The following is a 17160-nucleotide window of genomic DNA, read 5'->3' as shown; positions in this document are numbered from 1 at the left end:
AGAAATGTCAGGAGATATTTTGGGAGTTTTTCCTGTCTTTTCTCTCTTCTCATCGAAACTTGATTCACAAGATCGGTCTTACTGGTGACAGAACGGCTGGGGCATTGCAGGGACCTCCACAGAATTGGGATGAAAGGGACATATTCCTGCCTGCCATTTAATTGCTTCATGCCACCTGTGACAAGCACAGGAGTACAAAATTGTCCTCACGTTCGGCTCCCTGCCCATCGTCTGGGCTGGGCTGGGTTTCTGTGGGTGGGTGGGTGCCTGTCTGGATCGCCTGGGCTTGAAGCGTGCGTGGCCAGCCACCCCGTGGGGTGACCTCCTGACACATAGCCTGCCTGAGTTTATGTTCTGCACTCCAGGTTTACAGACCTCTCCATCTGCGTCTGTTTTCTTTTATTACTAGTAAATGGGTAACAGGTTAAGCCAGGACCTCGTGCACAATGGGAAAGACCTCGGGGAAGGGTTTTATTGATTTCCTCTCTGCTGACTTGTGTGTGTTCAGTTTCAAACCGCAAATTAATCTGCTGCTCGGTGGCTGGGGACTTTCCTATCTGATAAGCAACACACCGGGGACTGTCCCCACTCACCGAGCCGCACGAACAGGACGCCAGTGGCGGTGATGGTCTTCACCCCATTGGTGGCCACGCACTGGTAGTAGCCGGTGTCCGTCGTGTCCAGGTCCTGGATCCGCAGCCGAGAACCATATTCCGTCTTGCGGATGATGATGCGCCGGGGCTCCTGCACGACCGGGGCGTCGTTCTTCAGCCACCGCACGCTGGGCGGCGGGTTTCCGGCCACCTTGCAGTGCAGAATTGCTGTCTGGCCTTGGACTATGGTGATATTGTTAACCGGCTCCAGAAAATTCAGAAAGTACCCTGCAAAGGAGAACAGTCAGAGAGGAGCAAACGTCCGTGAGGGCTGGGAGAGAGGACTGCCTGGGGCTCCTTCTTGGAACTGCTTGGGGAAGGTTTTGATTTTTCTCTCACATAGGTATAGCCCATTCTCGTTATTTGGGGTAATTTTGTTCTAGAATGTTGTCTCAAACACTGAATGAGAGAATACGGACTCACTGCTCCTGGGGAAACACAGGGTTAGGTTCCTGTGAACCTCTGGTCACAGCATTCTAATCAACTGATCAATAAAGAACCTTGTTTTATTGTGCTCTGTTTAAAGACACCTTACTTAATAAGTATTGTTGATTCATTAACATTGATCTCACGACCAACAGACCAATAACTTGTGTCTGAAGGAAGCTTATCTAACACACATGCTTTCTCCATAAGGCATATCTTGTGCTTAGGACACCAGACAGCACTTCAGCACCATTACTGGGGGCATTTTAAATGGCAAATTACCAACAAAAAGTACAAAAATGCAAAAAAACATGGGACTAAATAGACCATGAAAAGGACAATTTGTTTACAGTATGAGTTGGGACATTAGGCAGAGTGTCATTTTGTTCAGGCTCAGCTGGGAATGTGTGCATGTGTGCACTGGGCAATAGACTGCTCTGGGCATGTCTATGAATGACCATGAAAGTGCTGTGAGAACTGATTTGGGGATTAAAAATACATTTTAGGAAATAAGCAAACTTGCAAATATGGAATCTGCAAATAATGAGAATCAGCTTTACTTCTTTTTGAAAGCACTAAATCTAATCTCCCTAAATTTATGATGCAAATTCATATTCAGAAAGTCCACCCTCCCTCTACCACACCATCAAGCACAAGCCTCAATAAGGGAAGTAGAAAAAGAAAGCATGGGACAACACAGAGATATCCTCAGAAACAAGCTAATCATTGGTCTGAAGAGAACAAAAATAACAAGTTTGAGTGTTGCTGCCCACTGCACCCAGGGCAGGAGGAGGAAGAAGCCGTCCAGGGCTCGCACACAGGGAGGAAAACAGAGTCTAAAAGTACCTGAAATACAGAGCTAGTGGGGCTGGAAATACACTGCCCAGGAACGTGGGGTTCCAGTTCAACCACAGGCAAGAGCTTCTCAGCTGGTGACAAAGGCCACTGGGAACAAGAGGAAGTAAGGCAGACAGCGGTGGGGAGGGGGAGGTGTGTGTGTGTGTGTGTGTGTGTGTGTGTGTGTGTGTGTGTGTGTGTGTGTGTGTGTGTGTGTGTGTGTGGTGTAGGTCAGGGGCTGGGGGATACTCTCTGTCAAGATAAACATGCACACTAAAATTCCAACACCAAAAAAACCCACTAAGGCTAGACAGACAAGACAATCAATCCTCAGGAGATGAACTTACTGCAGACCAAACCAAGATAATAGAGCAATCGAAAAAGCCTGTAGAGCATATTCAAGTTCTCAATCTTTTGGCTTGATTTTTGGTTGGTCCCTATTCCTTTTTTCTTTTTTAATGAAGTGAAACATTGAAAGATGGCACCTATCTGTATTACTGATTTAATTGGATGAAAAATTATAGGATTTCTAGTGGACGCTGGGGATGAGTTTCACAGGATGAGTTGATGGCTCAGATGTTGGGTGACAGGAGATAGCTGAGGAGGTGGGAGGTTGTGAATTTCAAGATGAAGGGACGGTTTTCCTTCACAGGGGAGAGTGGATAGATATCCGTCTAGAGAGGTGTCACTAACTAGTACTGATTACTATTTATGAATATTTTGAACAACATCAGTAGGTTCTACCTTGATTCTCTGCTAGCCAACCCCTTTCTCAGTGCACTCAAGTTGAGGAAGAGAATTCTTACTGATGACACAAAGCTGGGAGGTAACTAAAATGTCGATGACAAACCCCTGAAAAGACGCTGAATCAAGCAGGGTGACATCTTGGATGTCAGGGCTGTTCATTAACAGCACAAGCTCAACTTGGAGAGACCTGCATTCCTGATGCTCCTGCACTAGACCCGGCATCTTTGAAAACAAAATGAGATCTGATTTGACATTCTGAAGTGGTTACTTTGGAATAATCCGGGCTGCCCAGATTACAGCGAACACATTGTTTCACTATGTTTTGGCCAGAGTCCAAGCACTTACAAGTTGCTTAAGATTCAAGTGCTTCATTAAGGTCTCATAACACTAAAATGCACAGTAGGGCCTATAAAATAGTCATCAAATCATAATTTAAAATAGCAAATGACAGATTAAATCACCATGATCTCTTCTTCCTGGCATAAGTTTAATTATAATTCTCATCTCTACCCTGATGACAGTTTTTCCAAAGGCCTTTGACAAACCATGGCTTCCTGGGAGACATAGGCAATGGCTTTGTGTAAAGGCAGAGTGTAAGGATCTGTGTCTCCAAGCTGACTAGCAAAAACCTGAAAGGAGCAAGCCCAGGGGTTCTGAGGGCCAATACAGGGTGGTCGCTGCTGGCTCTTATCTCATCCATTTGGGGGACTGGCTTGAGAGTAGTTCTGCTACCGCCTTCCTCCATTTGCCTACATCAACTTGGGACGTCTCCATCGATCGGCTAAAAGTCTTGAAAGATATAGAAGGATCTTCTTCAACATGGAAAAAACATTTGTCTAGAAAGGGAAGAAAGGGAGGGAAGCATTCACAGAAGAAAGTTAAGGAGACAGCTCCTTCTGTACAACTTAGAAGGAAACCTGGGGAGAGTCCAGGACTGTCCAGTTACTCTAAATATAGACCCTTAGTGTCTACTTCTTTTCAAGAATATCTTTTTTACATCGAATGGGTATGGAAACGTGGAGTTCTTCTTCACTGTTCCCACCAACAGCTTTTCCTACACCCCTGACTGACAAATTGACAGCGGTTTAGACTTAGTCTTTCCGTGTCCCTCAGGAAGGCTCCTTTTTGAGAAATGCAGAATAGGGCAGGTGGGCTCGTGCCTGGTCTGCACGCCATGTGGGCACAGAGGGCCCTGATGTTAACCTTGTCCCACCGGGTAGGGCGCTGTGAAACTATCTATTAGGCTTAATCCAGAGAGGGTGCTGGTATTTCCCTTTCCGATGCGTTATCAACACTAGCTAACAAGGACTAAAGAAAGCCACAGGTGCTGGAATCAAGCACCTTACACAGTTGATTTAATCTTCAAAGCACTCTTGGCTCTGTTTATGTGAAATGTACAGAATAGGTAAATCCAGAGACAGAAAATAGATTAGTGGTTGCCAGAGGCTGGGGGAAGGGAAAGTAGGGAGTGACTCTTAATGGGTATGGGGTCTCACTTTGGGGTGATGAAAATGTCTGGAACTAGAGAGCAGTGATGGTTGCACAGCATTACAAGTGTAGTCCTGGGGTCAGGAAATGCCTGCTGAGGAGGCATGGGCAAGGTGAGACCAGGTGAACAAATCACGGACAAGCAGGTAGAGGGGAGGTGGAGGTGTCAGGCAAAGGGGAAGGGGGCCACTCTCTTGAAAGCATCCTTCCCAGAGTGCTGGCAACCACCCTCAGTTTTGCTCAGACCCCGGGGTAAGCCTTCCACTGATTTCCTCACCCATTTATCCCGATTCCCTTCACTCTCAACCAGATAAACACTCACTCCTGAAGCCACACCTTCCTCAATCTACAAAAAATGAAGGAGAATCTAGTGAAGTGATCTAGTCCACGTGGGGAATTCTTGACAACTCTTCTCGATCCTACACCGTCTAAACCAGTGGGGTTCAACAGTGTCTTCACATTGGGGTCACCTGGAAGCTTATCATATACATCCAGCTGCGCCATTTGTCAAAACTCTTAAGTGTGCAGCCCGAGCTAAGAGTCCCTGCTCTGAAGTGCCGAGGAGAAAGAAAAGCAACAACTCCAGTGAACGAAACCCATCCAAGAATGAACTTAGAGCAGACCCGAAACAACACAGAAGCATCGCTGGAGGGCACGGGAGGACAGGAAAGAATACCTGGGGAGGTTCTGAGTGCACTGGCATATAAGAGGCCTGTCCAGCTGGGAGTGGACAAAAGGGCAGGATGTCCGCAGACGGCACCCGTGTCCTGACTCAGGGCTTGAATCAGCCTCCTTCATGCTCTGCAGGAAGCTCAGAGAGACCAAAACTATGGGTTGATAACATGGTAACTTCATACATTCATAACTCCCTCCCTAGGCAGGTGAGTAAAAGTGAGCCTTCAGGAAGAAATCAGAAAGACAGATAATGAAGAAAAGCGAATTTATACCCATGGTATCAAGGCTTCTGGAATGTTCTTTCCCTTCCCACATTCTCCCCCACTGGAAGGGAAGGGGGTCCCTTGTTCTTCCTAAAACACACCCAACTGATCCTTCATTGTGCAGTCAGCCAAGAACCCCTAGTCCTCTGATCTTTTCTATTTCTCATAAGTCAATTCTCTGCCAGAAAGTCACCTCCACAGAGGGTTTTCCAGCTGCCTCTATTCATTTCTAACCTTGCCCCCCACCCCACTGCTCTTGGCCTGTTGCTATGTCAAAGTCACATGCGTTAAATTATGATGACTGAAATACATTTTGACATCAAGGATAACAAATGTTACTTTGACGGGGAGGGGCAAGTTTCTCAATTTCATGGCTATTTCTCTTCCATCCTGATAAGTTCCATTTAAAAACTGGGATAGGATGATGGAAAGAGAACTGCATTTATTACAGGAAAACTATTATATTTCTACATATTGTACTAATTTCCTGTTGTTGCTGTAACATGTTAGCAAAACAGCGTGAGTCAACACAAATTTACTATCATACAGCTCTGCAGGTCGGAGGTCCGAAAATCAATGTGTCAGCAGGGCTGTATTCCTTCTGGAGGCTCTGGGGGAGTCTTTCTCCTTGCCTTTCCTGGCTTCTGTAGGCCACCTGCATGCCCTGGCTCATGGTGCCTTCCTTGTATCACTCCAACTTCTGTTTCCATCATCACATCTCTGTTGAGTGACTCTGACCCTCCTGTCTCTCTCTTATAAGGACCTCTGTAATTACATTGGCCCACCTGGATCATCCAGGATCATTTCCCATCTCAATATCCTGAACTTAGTCCCATCTGCCAAGTCCCTGTTCTGTGAAAGGTGACATGTTCTGAGTTCTAGGACTTAGGACATGGACACCTTTGGGAGGCCGTTTTTCTGTCCCTTACGTACGTTTTTCTTTTATCTTGCCACTTTACTGAACTACCTTAGTTATAAGAGTTTCTGAGTTGATTGTCTTAGATTTTCTATGTAGATTTTCTTCAAATAACAATAATATAGCCTTTTTGTTTCCAAAGTTCATACTGCTCCTATCTCCTCTTGCCTCCTCTTCAATATTAATTATTTTTGAGCTAACAATTTTTTTTCTTTCTTTTTTTTTTTTTTTTTTTTTTGCGGTATGCGGGCCTCTCACTGTTGTGGCCTCTCCCGTTGCGGATCACAGGCTCCGGACGCACAGGCTCAGCGGCCGTGGCTCACGGGCCCAGCCACTCCGTGGCATGTGAGATCTTCCCAGACCGGGGCACAAACCCATGTCCCCTGCATTGGCAAGCGGACTCTCAACCACTGCGCCACCAGGGAAGCCCTGAGCTAACAATTTTTAATACTGAAATGTTGCAGAGAAAAATACAGATATTAACATAGTAGTACCCATGTACACAACATCAAGAGTTTATGCAAATAGTTTACCATATTTGACTTACAACACTTAAAAAATAAGACATTCTGGAATGTAACTAAAGCACACCCTTCCCTAATTGTCCTTTCCTCTCCAGAGAACAACACTATTCCAATTCATATCTGTATTATTTTATATTTTTAGAATTTTCTCTGAAAGATCATCTTTCCTAGTTGCTTTTTTTCACTCAAAGTCAGCTTGGGATTTACCTATGTTGATGTAGTTCATTTATTTTAATTACTGTATAATATTCTACTGTACAAACAAACCACAATTTCTTTATCCATTTCCCAATTCTGGAGCAGTAAATCATTTCCACATTTTTGCTAATACAAACAGTGTTTAATGACCATCTTTATACACCTCAACTTGTACATGTACGGGAATAACCTCGAAAGCATCCACCTGGATGCATTAGTGATAAGTCATAGGGCCTTGGAATCTTTCATCGATCTAGGTCTCAAAAGTGCCTGAGTTAAAGTATTTCTCCTACAACTTTGCCAGCATTTGGTGTTTGGGGGATTTAAAATGTTTGCCAATATCTTGGACATGGAATAGTGCTGTTGTTTTAGGGTCTATCTTAAGGATTCCTCATGAGCTCAAGAGTCTTTAGGAAGGTTTACCAGTCCTTGAGGCTCTCCTTCTGTAACTGTCTATTCAAATCTTTATACTCCTAACTTCTCCTAATAAATTTTCTTTTTCCTTTTCTAATGTATGCATTAAATATGAATTTTTCAAGTTCTTATTTAGCCATAAATACATTATTGTATTTAATCTCCATGTGGTTGGTCAGACCCCAGTTACCTTGTAATTTATAACTTTTTGGTTGAGCTATTAAAGGTGTGCTTTAATTGCACTGTTGCCACAAAACATAGTCTGTGTGATGATAATTCTTTGATACCACTGAGATTTGCTTGCACAAACACCATGATTTCAAGGAATAAACAGAAAATGAAACATGAAAAAAAAAGAGAGAGAGAGATTTGCTTTACAGCCTAGTGCACAGTCAATTCCTAAAATGTCCCACATTTGATTGGTAAGAATGTGTTTTCTCTAATTGCTCAATGCAGGTGTTTATATATGCCCAATAGATTAAGCTTGTCAATTTGTTGCTCAAATTTTTAATATACTTATCTATTAGTTTCAATGAGATATGTGTTAATTTGACACTGTATATGGCAAATAGCCATTAATAATTCTGTGAGGTTGTGCTTATATATTGGAAACTATGTTGCTGGGTGCAATAAACTCCCAGTTTATTATATCGTCTAGTCTTTACATCACTATGTAAGACTTCTGTGTCTAAAACACCATTTAGTTTGATAGTAATGTACCTAGTTCAGAGTACTTTTGGTTAATGTAGTCCTACTCTATATTTTTATTTTTTTAATGATTTTTATGTTTATATACTAGACATGAATCTTGTAAACAATGTATAATTTAACATGTTAATTTATAAGTGTGTATGTGTTAACCTATGAGTTTCTTAACTGATGGGTTCATTTATTTATTTATTTTATTATTATTATTTTTTTGTGTGGTACGCGAGCCTCTCACTGTTGTGGCCTCTCCCGTTGTGGAGCACAGGCTCTGGACGCGCAGGCTCAGCGGCCATGGCTCATGGGCCCAGCCGCTCCACGGCATGTGGGATCTTCCCAGACCGGGGCACAAACCCGTGTCCCCTGCATCGGCAGGTGGACTCTCAACCACTGCGCCACCAGGGAAGCCCTGATGGGTTTATTTTTAAAGTGTTAATTTTGCTTCTTAATTCTCTCTTCCTATTTTCTACTCACTTTTTTTTCTTTATTCTCCCATTTCTTGTTTGAAAGTTGGGCTCAAGTGGCTAGCTTTACTACTTTTTATAGGCATACCTAATTTGACAAAGTCTCCCAAATACAACCAAATACAAGCACCTTGAAATGCTGTGAGCTGCAATCACCCCCCAGCCACCAGAGCTTTGAGTCATGGCTTCCCAGGGTTTAGTTATACTCCATTTGTACATCCCCAGGGGTCATTATTACTGATGATTTTTACTAACAGAACTTCTTTAGAGTTGCCAACCTGGTTACCAAGTTCTTTCCTTGCCAAGTCTGCCTGCATCTCACTCCTTCCTCCTGGTTCAACTGAGCTCTTCCTGATTCTCATCCGCTCTTTGGGTAAAGGACTGAGGTTGTAAACACTCCTACTCTTGGTCGAAAATACCTCTTACTTTCACACTTGAATAATAGCTTAGCTGGGTACAGAATTCTAGACTGACAATTACAGTACTGTCCTCTGTCTTTTGTGGTTTTGTTACAAGTTCTGCTGTTCTTTTGTGGGTAATCTGATCTTTCCCCTCTTCGGCTACTTTTCATATTTCCCCTTGTCTTTGTCATTCCGAAGTATCACGAGCTGTGAATTTAGTTTTATTTTAGCCTCAGAGGGCCTCCGCCTCATTTCCAACATCATGCCTTCCATCAATTCTGTAAAATTCTCTACCAGTATCTCACGAAATATTGTTTCTCCCTTCCCCTTTATGACTCCTTTGAAATCTCCTTCTTGATATATGCTGAATTTCTTTATGTGATTCCTCCAAACTATTCACCTACTTTTACATTTCCTGTCCTTTTATAATCTTTAGCTAAGCACAATCTACTGTCCATCAAGTTTTCTCATTTCGTCTACTACATTTTTCATTTCTAGAAGGTCTCTTTGGTTCCTTTTCAAACCCACCACTGCTTTTTCTTCCTTTATCTTTAATACTTCTGGCTTTATTGTTTATAGCTCATCACTCATCCTGGGCCTCTCTGAGTGTACTTTGTAATTTTTCACTGCAGGGCTGGTTCTTCTGTGGGAATCCCTTTAGGACTGGGTTCCTGCAACAGGCAGTGTCAAATGTTCATGTTGATTCTTGGGCTCAGGATTCCCCCACAACATTCTGGTAATGTAAATTTGGTTTCCTGAGGTGTGGGTCCAAGTCTGATTTCTCATGGGAAAGCCTTCTGTGTTTCCCACCTCGAACCAGGCTTCAGGCAAGCTCTCTTCTCACCCTCCTGGGCTAATGAATGAAAATTGCCCCCTGTTTCCTTAGGTCTCCTAGGACTTAGCCACGGGGCCTTATCTACAACATCTCTGATCTCTGCCTCATGGGTTGCCTTCTGGCATGATATTGAAACCCAAGTCTTCTGATGTAACTAAGCCAAGCAGAATAGTTTCTATAGCAGGGGTGATATTTCATAGGCCTTATGTTAAGGCATAAAAAATGTAAATTCCTTCATTTTTCTAAAGCCAAACTTGATTTTTTTCTCAACCCCTTATTTCTCCTGATTGAAGGAAATGTAATACATCCAATTCCAGTGAAATCAGTAACTTTAGCATGTTTAGTTATTTCATGTAATCCCAAAATCAGGATTTTCTACTTCTGGGTATCCTCTCTAGTGTAAGCTATTCCAGCGTCAAAACACTGAAGATTGATGTGTCTGTAGCTACCCTTTGCCTGCACCATCTTTTGCCAAAGTATCCTCATCTTATTGGTGCTCGTTCTACTCTGGAGCCCATGGATGCATCCACATCTGCCCGATGGCCACAAGGTGACACCGCTGAAGAGCTCACCATTGGAAAGCTCATGTCATAACTGCACAACACCTGCAGAATACAACTCTTTGTCTCAGTTAAACTTTTTCCCAGGAAAACTGGGCCGTTCTCCATGGCTGTAAACATAGTGGAACCACCTGGGTGGTTCCTGCCTTGGCAGTCCAGGGCTATCACAATTCTGTTTCCTTCCTATTCCTGGCTCCTGGGCATTTCTCCATCTCTCTTGCAAGTTCATCTAAGCATTTACATCTTTTACGAATATTTTATTGAGCGCTTGTATGTAATTTAAATCCGAGGGAGGCCAAGTGAGTTTGGTCCACCATTACAACCATCATTCATTCGCTGGAGGCCGAAATGAAAGTAGAAAGAAAATTCTCTGAAGACTAAGCACAATATAGCTTTTTCCCTTGGTGTTTAATTACCAGCCAGTTTTTCACCTCTCAGCTCCATTTCCTTTCCGTGTGAAATATGGCATTTGTACTGGCCATTGCTAAGTTCTCCTCTAGCTCACAAAGCCTTCCTTAAGAGTTGCCCCAAACCTCTCCAGACTCAACTGAACAGGCCAGCAGGAGCTAGGCATGGGCGACCGCAAATTCTACTACCTTGGATCCGGTCAGCCTGCCACAGCGTTAAGACAGGAGAACAGAAGTTTTCCCTTTTGATTATCCAGGAGGGTTTCCCCTTCCTCACAGCAGGATCACTTTAACAACTGATGCTAATGCATTCCATCTCCCTGATGCCCAGGCCAGCTCTCTGCTTGCCCCTAAACTCTACACAGTGGAGCTTAGTCCAAGCATGAAAACATACTAAAGGCAGAGGTAACAGAGAACCTTTTTCCAGTGGACACCACTCCTGACCTCACAGTCAGGTCAATGATTAACGATTTTTTTTTTTACCCCAACTGACCATCCACATATTCACCAACTTGGTCAGATGACTAAGGTGTTTGAGGATCTGCTTGTTTACCAGATCACACTGACTAGCCTGGGAGGAGATAAGGAAAGCCATGTGTACTAGGGTCATGAGGTCACAGGTCTTTGATTGGTGGGAAATAAAACAACCTGCCTAGAAGGGCAGGTGAGGAGGGGACCCTGAGAGCCGGCACAGAGGAAAAAGCTGCTCTTCCCAGAAGGAAGTATTTACAGGCCAATAAATCCGTCGGGGGCAGTGGCGGGGGCACTGGCAGGGGCTCAGACCTTCCCGCTGAGCTGTCTAGCGCTCTGCACAGAACCAGCAGCAGAAATAGTTGGAGGAGGGGAGCTTACCATGGGGAGCAACAGGGTCAGAGGAGGGTGTGAGACTAGAAAGGATGGAAATCAGAGAAAAACGGGGGAAATGAAATTAAAGGACCTGAGAGATGGAGAAAAGTTAAGTAACAGTGTTTGGCGGAGAACAGGGTGCTGTGGGTTGAACTGTGTCCCCCAATGAGATAGAGGTGCTAGAACCTGTGAATGTGACCTTACCTGGCAATTCAGTCATTGCAGATGTAACCAAATTGAGATGAGGACATATGGGTGGGCCCTAATCCAAAGGCTGGTGTCCTTTAAAGAGGGACATTTGGATACAGACACAGAGAAGATCACGTGAAAACAGAGGCAGAGATTGGAGTAATGCGGCCCCAAACCCAGGAACTGCACGGACTGCCGGCAATGCCAGAAGCTCAGAGACATGGACGGTTTCTCCCTCAGAGCCTCCAGAAAGCACTAACCCTGCCAACACCTTCATTTTGGACTTCTGGCCTTCACAACTGTGAGAATAAATTTCTGTTGTTTAAGGAACCTAGTTTGTGGTACTTTGTTATGACAGCCCTTGGAAAATACTGCAGGGGGCTCGAGGGATTGAGGAAGAAAAGCAGAAGAGAGGGAGAAGGAAGGGGATCATTTGACAAACAGGGTGACACCCACATCCTTTCAAAGGGACAGGGACACGGATACATTCGCACACACACACACTTGGAGGGTTCAGGCATAGGAAGACAGACCCAGACCCAGCAAACCAGATGCAGGCACGGGCAGGCTCAGAGAGAGAGAAGCACACACAAAAACCAGGTGGCTGGGAGTACATAGGAGTTGGTGCATTTCAGGGGTGGGTCATAGGGAGAGAAAAAAACACACACACACACACAGACGCACACACCTGGGACAGACGTTAGACAAGCACACATGAACAAGCCCCCTGCAGTTTGGTGCTCAAACTCAGTGGGCTGAAGAAGAATGACTGCCTCTCTGTCACCTTCAATAGGGACAACAATGGATGGTCCAGCCAGACAATGGCCACCAGCTGCCGTGACTACATCCCAGCTGAAGTGCAGGTCTCCAGCAGCTACCCTGGGAGAGTGAGTGGGGGACATGAGAAGGAGAAGCAGAGAGGAAGGCTTGGAGGCAGAGACTGGCCTCATGCTCCTGGAAGCAGGCTGCGTCCCCGCCCTCCCCAGAGTGGGCTCCCGTGCACATGTACGAGCTCCCGTGCCACCCAACCCACCCTGGACAACATGACTGTGTACATTTCGAAATCTCTCATCTGTAGGTTGAGGCTTTCTCCCAACACGGCTGAGTTTGTCCAGATCCTGGGCAGCCCAATGGGCTCTACAAATTCACAGGAGGATCAGGGGAGCTCAACGAGCAGCCTTCACCTCGAGAGTGGCCAGGGATCAGAGCCTGGGAACCCATGTTACATCTGTCCAGAGGAATAGGCCCTCCGCTCACTGTCTGGGGGAGCCCCAGGTTTCCATGACCAGCCAGGGGACACCCAGAGGCGAGGTGCCCAGTTTCCAGCCACAGACTTAACACAAACTGTGTCTGCAAACAGGGTGCTGTTTTCAAGTTTACCCCGTCAGCCCTGGAGACCCTCACTCTCTAGTAAACTGCAGGAAACAATCACACACACATTCACACACACACCAAGAGTTCCAGAATAAAACAGAAATGCACCCAACATATATGCTAATCAATCCTTGCGTCCTATGTGAATCGGGAACCAGGCACCCAGTACACAGACATCAGGCATCGTCGTCACGCCAACATGGTGGACTCTGTTGATGGCTTTTTTTTTCTCTGTCCCAGGAAATTTTAGTTCAGCGCTGCAGCACAGCGTGTCACAAATAGCAGTGGGCAGCCTGGTGAGTAAGGCATCGACTCCGGCCCTGTGATTTAGAATGCCCTTCGGATCACCTCTGATTGCAACACACCCTCAAGTGCGGAGAGTCAGGAAATCCCCTTCTGGTTTCAGTGGGGATGATGAGCAGCCCTCCTCCTAAGACAGGAGACACAAGCAAGCGAGTCTATTTTTGGAGGCTGCAGGATGAACAAGATGAGTACCACCCGTCCGGGCTCTCAGAAATGATCCACTTCCCACACACATTCCAAAGTACTGATTTTACAAAACCGGAGATGCGTTACATATGCATTTAAAAGACAGCCTTGGAACAAAAGAGCAAATGGTTTCTAGGCCAAAGGCACACTCTTGTAAGTATAATAATAATAAATAGTGTGTCTAATATAGCAAAGAATATAAAACTTCTGTTAAATATCACTATAACCAGAGTCATAAGCCTTCAGTCCTAACAGTGACAGTACTTTGGAATAGAGAAATTTCAGGCCAACGTTTCAGCTGTAAATCACAGTGTCTTTTGTATTCCTTTTTTCCTTCTAGACTCTGGGATCTCTCTCCCTCTGAATACCAACCACCAATTATATGTTAAGTGCTCAATCTTGGCCCAGTGCACTTGAACTCAAATGCTTTCTACGCTTGTAACTAATTATCAGATCCTGTTTTGCTTGGTGACAGACTGGCCCGCTGGCCGTTTCCACCTGCCTGCAATTTTACAGATGCGTGGGCGTCATAAATGGTAACTGGGTTAAAGAAATAGCTCATACAGTCCATTCGGCTATTATTATTTTTTATATATGATTTAAGCCAAATGGGGCCAAGTAGTAACGCTCCCTGAAGCTCTTTAAACAAAAAAAATGCGTGGAATAATAAGTTTGGCATTGCCAGGCCAGTTCCTTCCGTCACTGAGGGTGCGAGAAGGAGGTCGGGGGATCAGAAAGGAAGAGTGGACTGAGTCCTCATTTGTGCAAGAGCCATAACCCATAAGGAAGTAAAATCGCATGACAGGACTAGAGAATTGGGTTGCAAGGGAATAACTGGGGCCCCTGGGTCTCCCTGGGGGGCCATTCACCAGGCTCCTGTCCTTGAGGGGCTGCTGTGGTCTCGATGCCTAGAAACTGATGGACACACTGAAAATCATAACTGTGATAATGACAAATGGCCTCCGCAGCCAGCCACTGCTTTTTGGGTGAGAGCTATACAACTAAGCCCTTCCATCCCTCCAGTGGCTGGGGGTGAGATGTGGCTGAGAGCAGTGCCCAGACCCCAACAGGATGGTGGAGCGCCACCCAATCCAGGCCTGTCTTCTGGCCAAGCCAAGCACGGACCGCTGCACTCACCATGCTTCACTATCCAGTGCTGCCACCACAGAAAAGGGGCCCAGCTTGCTGTGGTCTTCTGCATCCTTTTTTACTGCCTTTTTACAAGCGTGCACACATGCTCACAGACATGTGTACACACACGCACACCCACTTGACAAGTTAACTTCTGCAATTGGTATTTCTGTGCCCTGGAGAAGCTTCCAAACTCTAACTGAAACTCCCCTCAGCCCTGCACACACACTGATGTGCACACAGTTGTAACACAATCACAAGTAGGTTAACAAAATCAAGAGGCAATCCAATCCCAACTAAGCAGAGGACATTAGAAAGCATCCTGTTCTAGGCTTGAGAAGTTGCTCGAATACCAAAAAGGAGGTCAAGGAATCCCACCCAAGCCACTGAAGCTGACTGATTTTGATGTTTGGAGCTTATGGCTAGCTGGCAATAAAGTTTCTAGGACCGTTCAGCCCATGGTCATTTCAGCACCTCGACTAGCAAATGCATCTTCCAACCAAGTGGACCAAGACTCCAGTGGCTGCTTCTGCCTCCTTTAGGGCAGCTGTGAACACTCGGCTTGAAGAACAGCGGTAGCCAGTGCAGCACTCCCTCCCGGCCCCTGCACACCCCAGCCCATGCCCACAAGGAGGCCCCACTCTGCCTGGAGGGAGAGGTCTGCACATCTAAACACAACCCCAGAGCACCTTTTCCCAAGGGAATATTAGCGTCCACGGAATGACTGCAGGTTGGATTTTAGGCTGTTACTGTGGCTCGTCCACCTATTTACCCAGCCACACCTCCCTCCTAATTCCCCTCCACTTCCCCTCCATCATCCTCCAGAGCTGCCAGGGAGATCTTCACAGAGAGTCAATCAGGTTACACCACGTCCCAGGCTTTCCAGAATGAAGGGTGTCTCTTACGATGAAACAGAGCTTTCTCCTGCCATCTTAACAGCTGTGCACGCTCTCCTAGGGCTGCCCAACAGAACTTTCTTTGATAATGGAATGCTCTAGATCTGTACTGCCCATATCATGGTGGCTTCTAGCTACAGGTGGCCCCTGAGCGCTTGAAATATAGCTAGTAAGACCAAGGAACTGGAGTCAATTATATTTAATTTTAATTGACTTAAATTTAAAGACCCACACGTGGCCGATGGCCATGGTACTGGACCCAAAAACCTCTCCAACCTCAGCTCCCCCAGCCCATAAGCCCCCACCTTCTCCCAGCTGCCCCAGGACACCGAGTCCTCTTGGCCTCAGGGTCTTTTCACAGGCTTCTGCCTTGGGCCCAGACACACCCTCCCCCCACCTCCTTTTAGCGAATGTCAGCTCTTCAGACCTCAGCACGACATCCTTTCCTTAAACCAAGACACGCTTTCCTTTCCTTCCAGTTCACCACGCCCTCATTTCTTCCTTCAGACTACTCGTCACAACACCTAGTTTTATAACTTAACAGTTTTCCCTTACGATGCCAATTCCCCAGTCCAGTAAACTCTGAGAGGCAGAGACACACCTGTTTTGATCACCAGTGTGTGCCCAGCCTCACACAGTGCCTGGTACGGAGCAGTCAGGAAATCTGTGTGGGCTGTCTCGACTTCGGGCTCAGTCACACTTGTGAGAAGTGATTTCAGAATCTAACCATCAAAAAGTATCTTTCTTCCTGAGAAACCTCTCCTGAGGCCCAGCATTGTACACAAGCTTCCAGAGACCAGGTCTTGTCTGCCTGGGGAACGCATCCCTGTCCCAGTAGAGGCTCTCCCCTAACAAGCAAGGTCACAGTGACCAAAGTAGGACTGCGGTCGACTGAGGAAACTAACTTGTGTATTTACTGCATAACATACTAAAGAGGAAAATCCTTGTCAAGGAGCCTCCAGACACCAGGCACTACCAACAACATGTAGATCCACGCACTCTTTTTTTTTTTTTTTTAATTGGAGTATAGTTGATTTAAGTGTTGTGTTAGTTCAGGTGTACAGCAAAGTAAGTCAGTTATACATATACATATATCCACTCATTTTTAGATTCTATTCCCATGTAGGGCATTACAGAGTATTGAGTAGAGTTCCCTGTGCTATAAAATGGGTCCTTATTAGTTACCTATTTTATATATAGTAGTGTGTATATGTCAATCTCAATCTCCTTGTTTATCCCTCCCACCCCCTTTCCCCCCTTGTAACCATAAATTTGTTTTCTACATCTGTGACTCTATTTCTGTTGATTTAAACGACTGTTCTGAGGCCAGAAGGGAGCAGCTCCCTGTGTGACCCCAAGAGGCCCTTTCAGGACACAGAGAGACATCTAGTCAACTCGGCTGAGACTGGTGGACTTGGGTCATTGCTGCTCAATCCCCAGGAGACCTGGCCTTGGACACGTGGAGGTGAACACATTCCTGAGGGGACACAGGGACCCTCAATGTGCAAGGGGCTGAGAAACTAATATGGATTTCTGGGTTCTGAATAATGCTTTAAAAAAGAAATTAAACAGAAATGAAGTGGTTGTTTTAATCGTTAATTGTTATACACTGAACTGTGTCCGTCCAGATTCACATGTTGAAGCCCTAACCCCATATGTGTGACAGTATTTGAAGGAGAGGCCATTGGGAAGTAATTAGGGTTAAATGAGGTCATGAGGGTG

At 45.5% G+C, this 17160-nt stretch overlaps 1 protein-coding gene across 3 annotated transcripts in view; it reads right to left on the bottom strand.

The window, feature by feature from the left end:
* Positions 1-17160, bottom strand: part of ROR2 (receptor tyrosine kinase like orphan receptor 2) — a 221858-nt gene that overhangs the window by 29651 nt on the left and 175047 nt on the right. For all 3 annotated transcript variants that reach the window (XR_014294248.1, XM_082623414.1, XM_082623413.1), the window contains exon 3: positions 594-881. Coding sequence is in view for 2 of the 3 variants with exons in the window: in XM_082623414.1 (XP_082479540.1) it covers positions 594-881 (288 nt within the window). In the remaining variant the exon portion in view is untranslated. The remainder of the gene's footprint in view (positions 1-593; positions 882-17160) is intronic.

This window comes from Mesoplodon mirus, assembly GCF_964341445.2.
Source record: "Mesoplodon mirus genome assembly, chromosome: 1".
Classification (NCBI taxonomy): domain Eukaryota; kingdom Metazoa; phylum Chordata; class Mammalia; order Artiodactyla; family Ziphiidae; genus Mesoplodon; species Mesoplodon mirus.
This window is presented reverse-complemented; position numbering and strand designations above follow the sequence as displayed.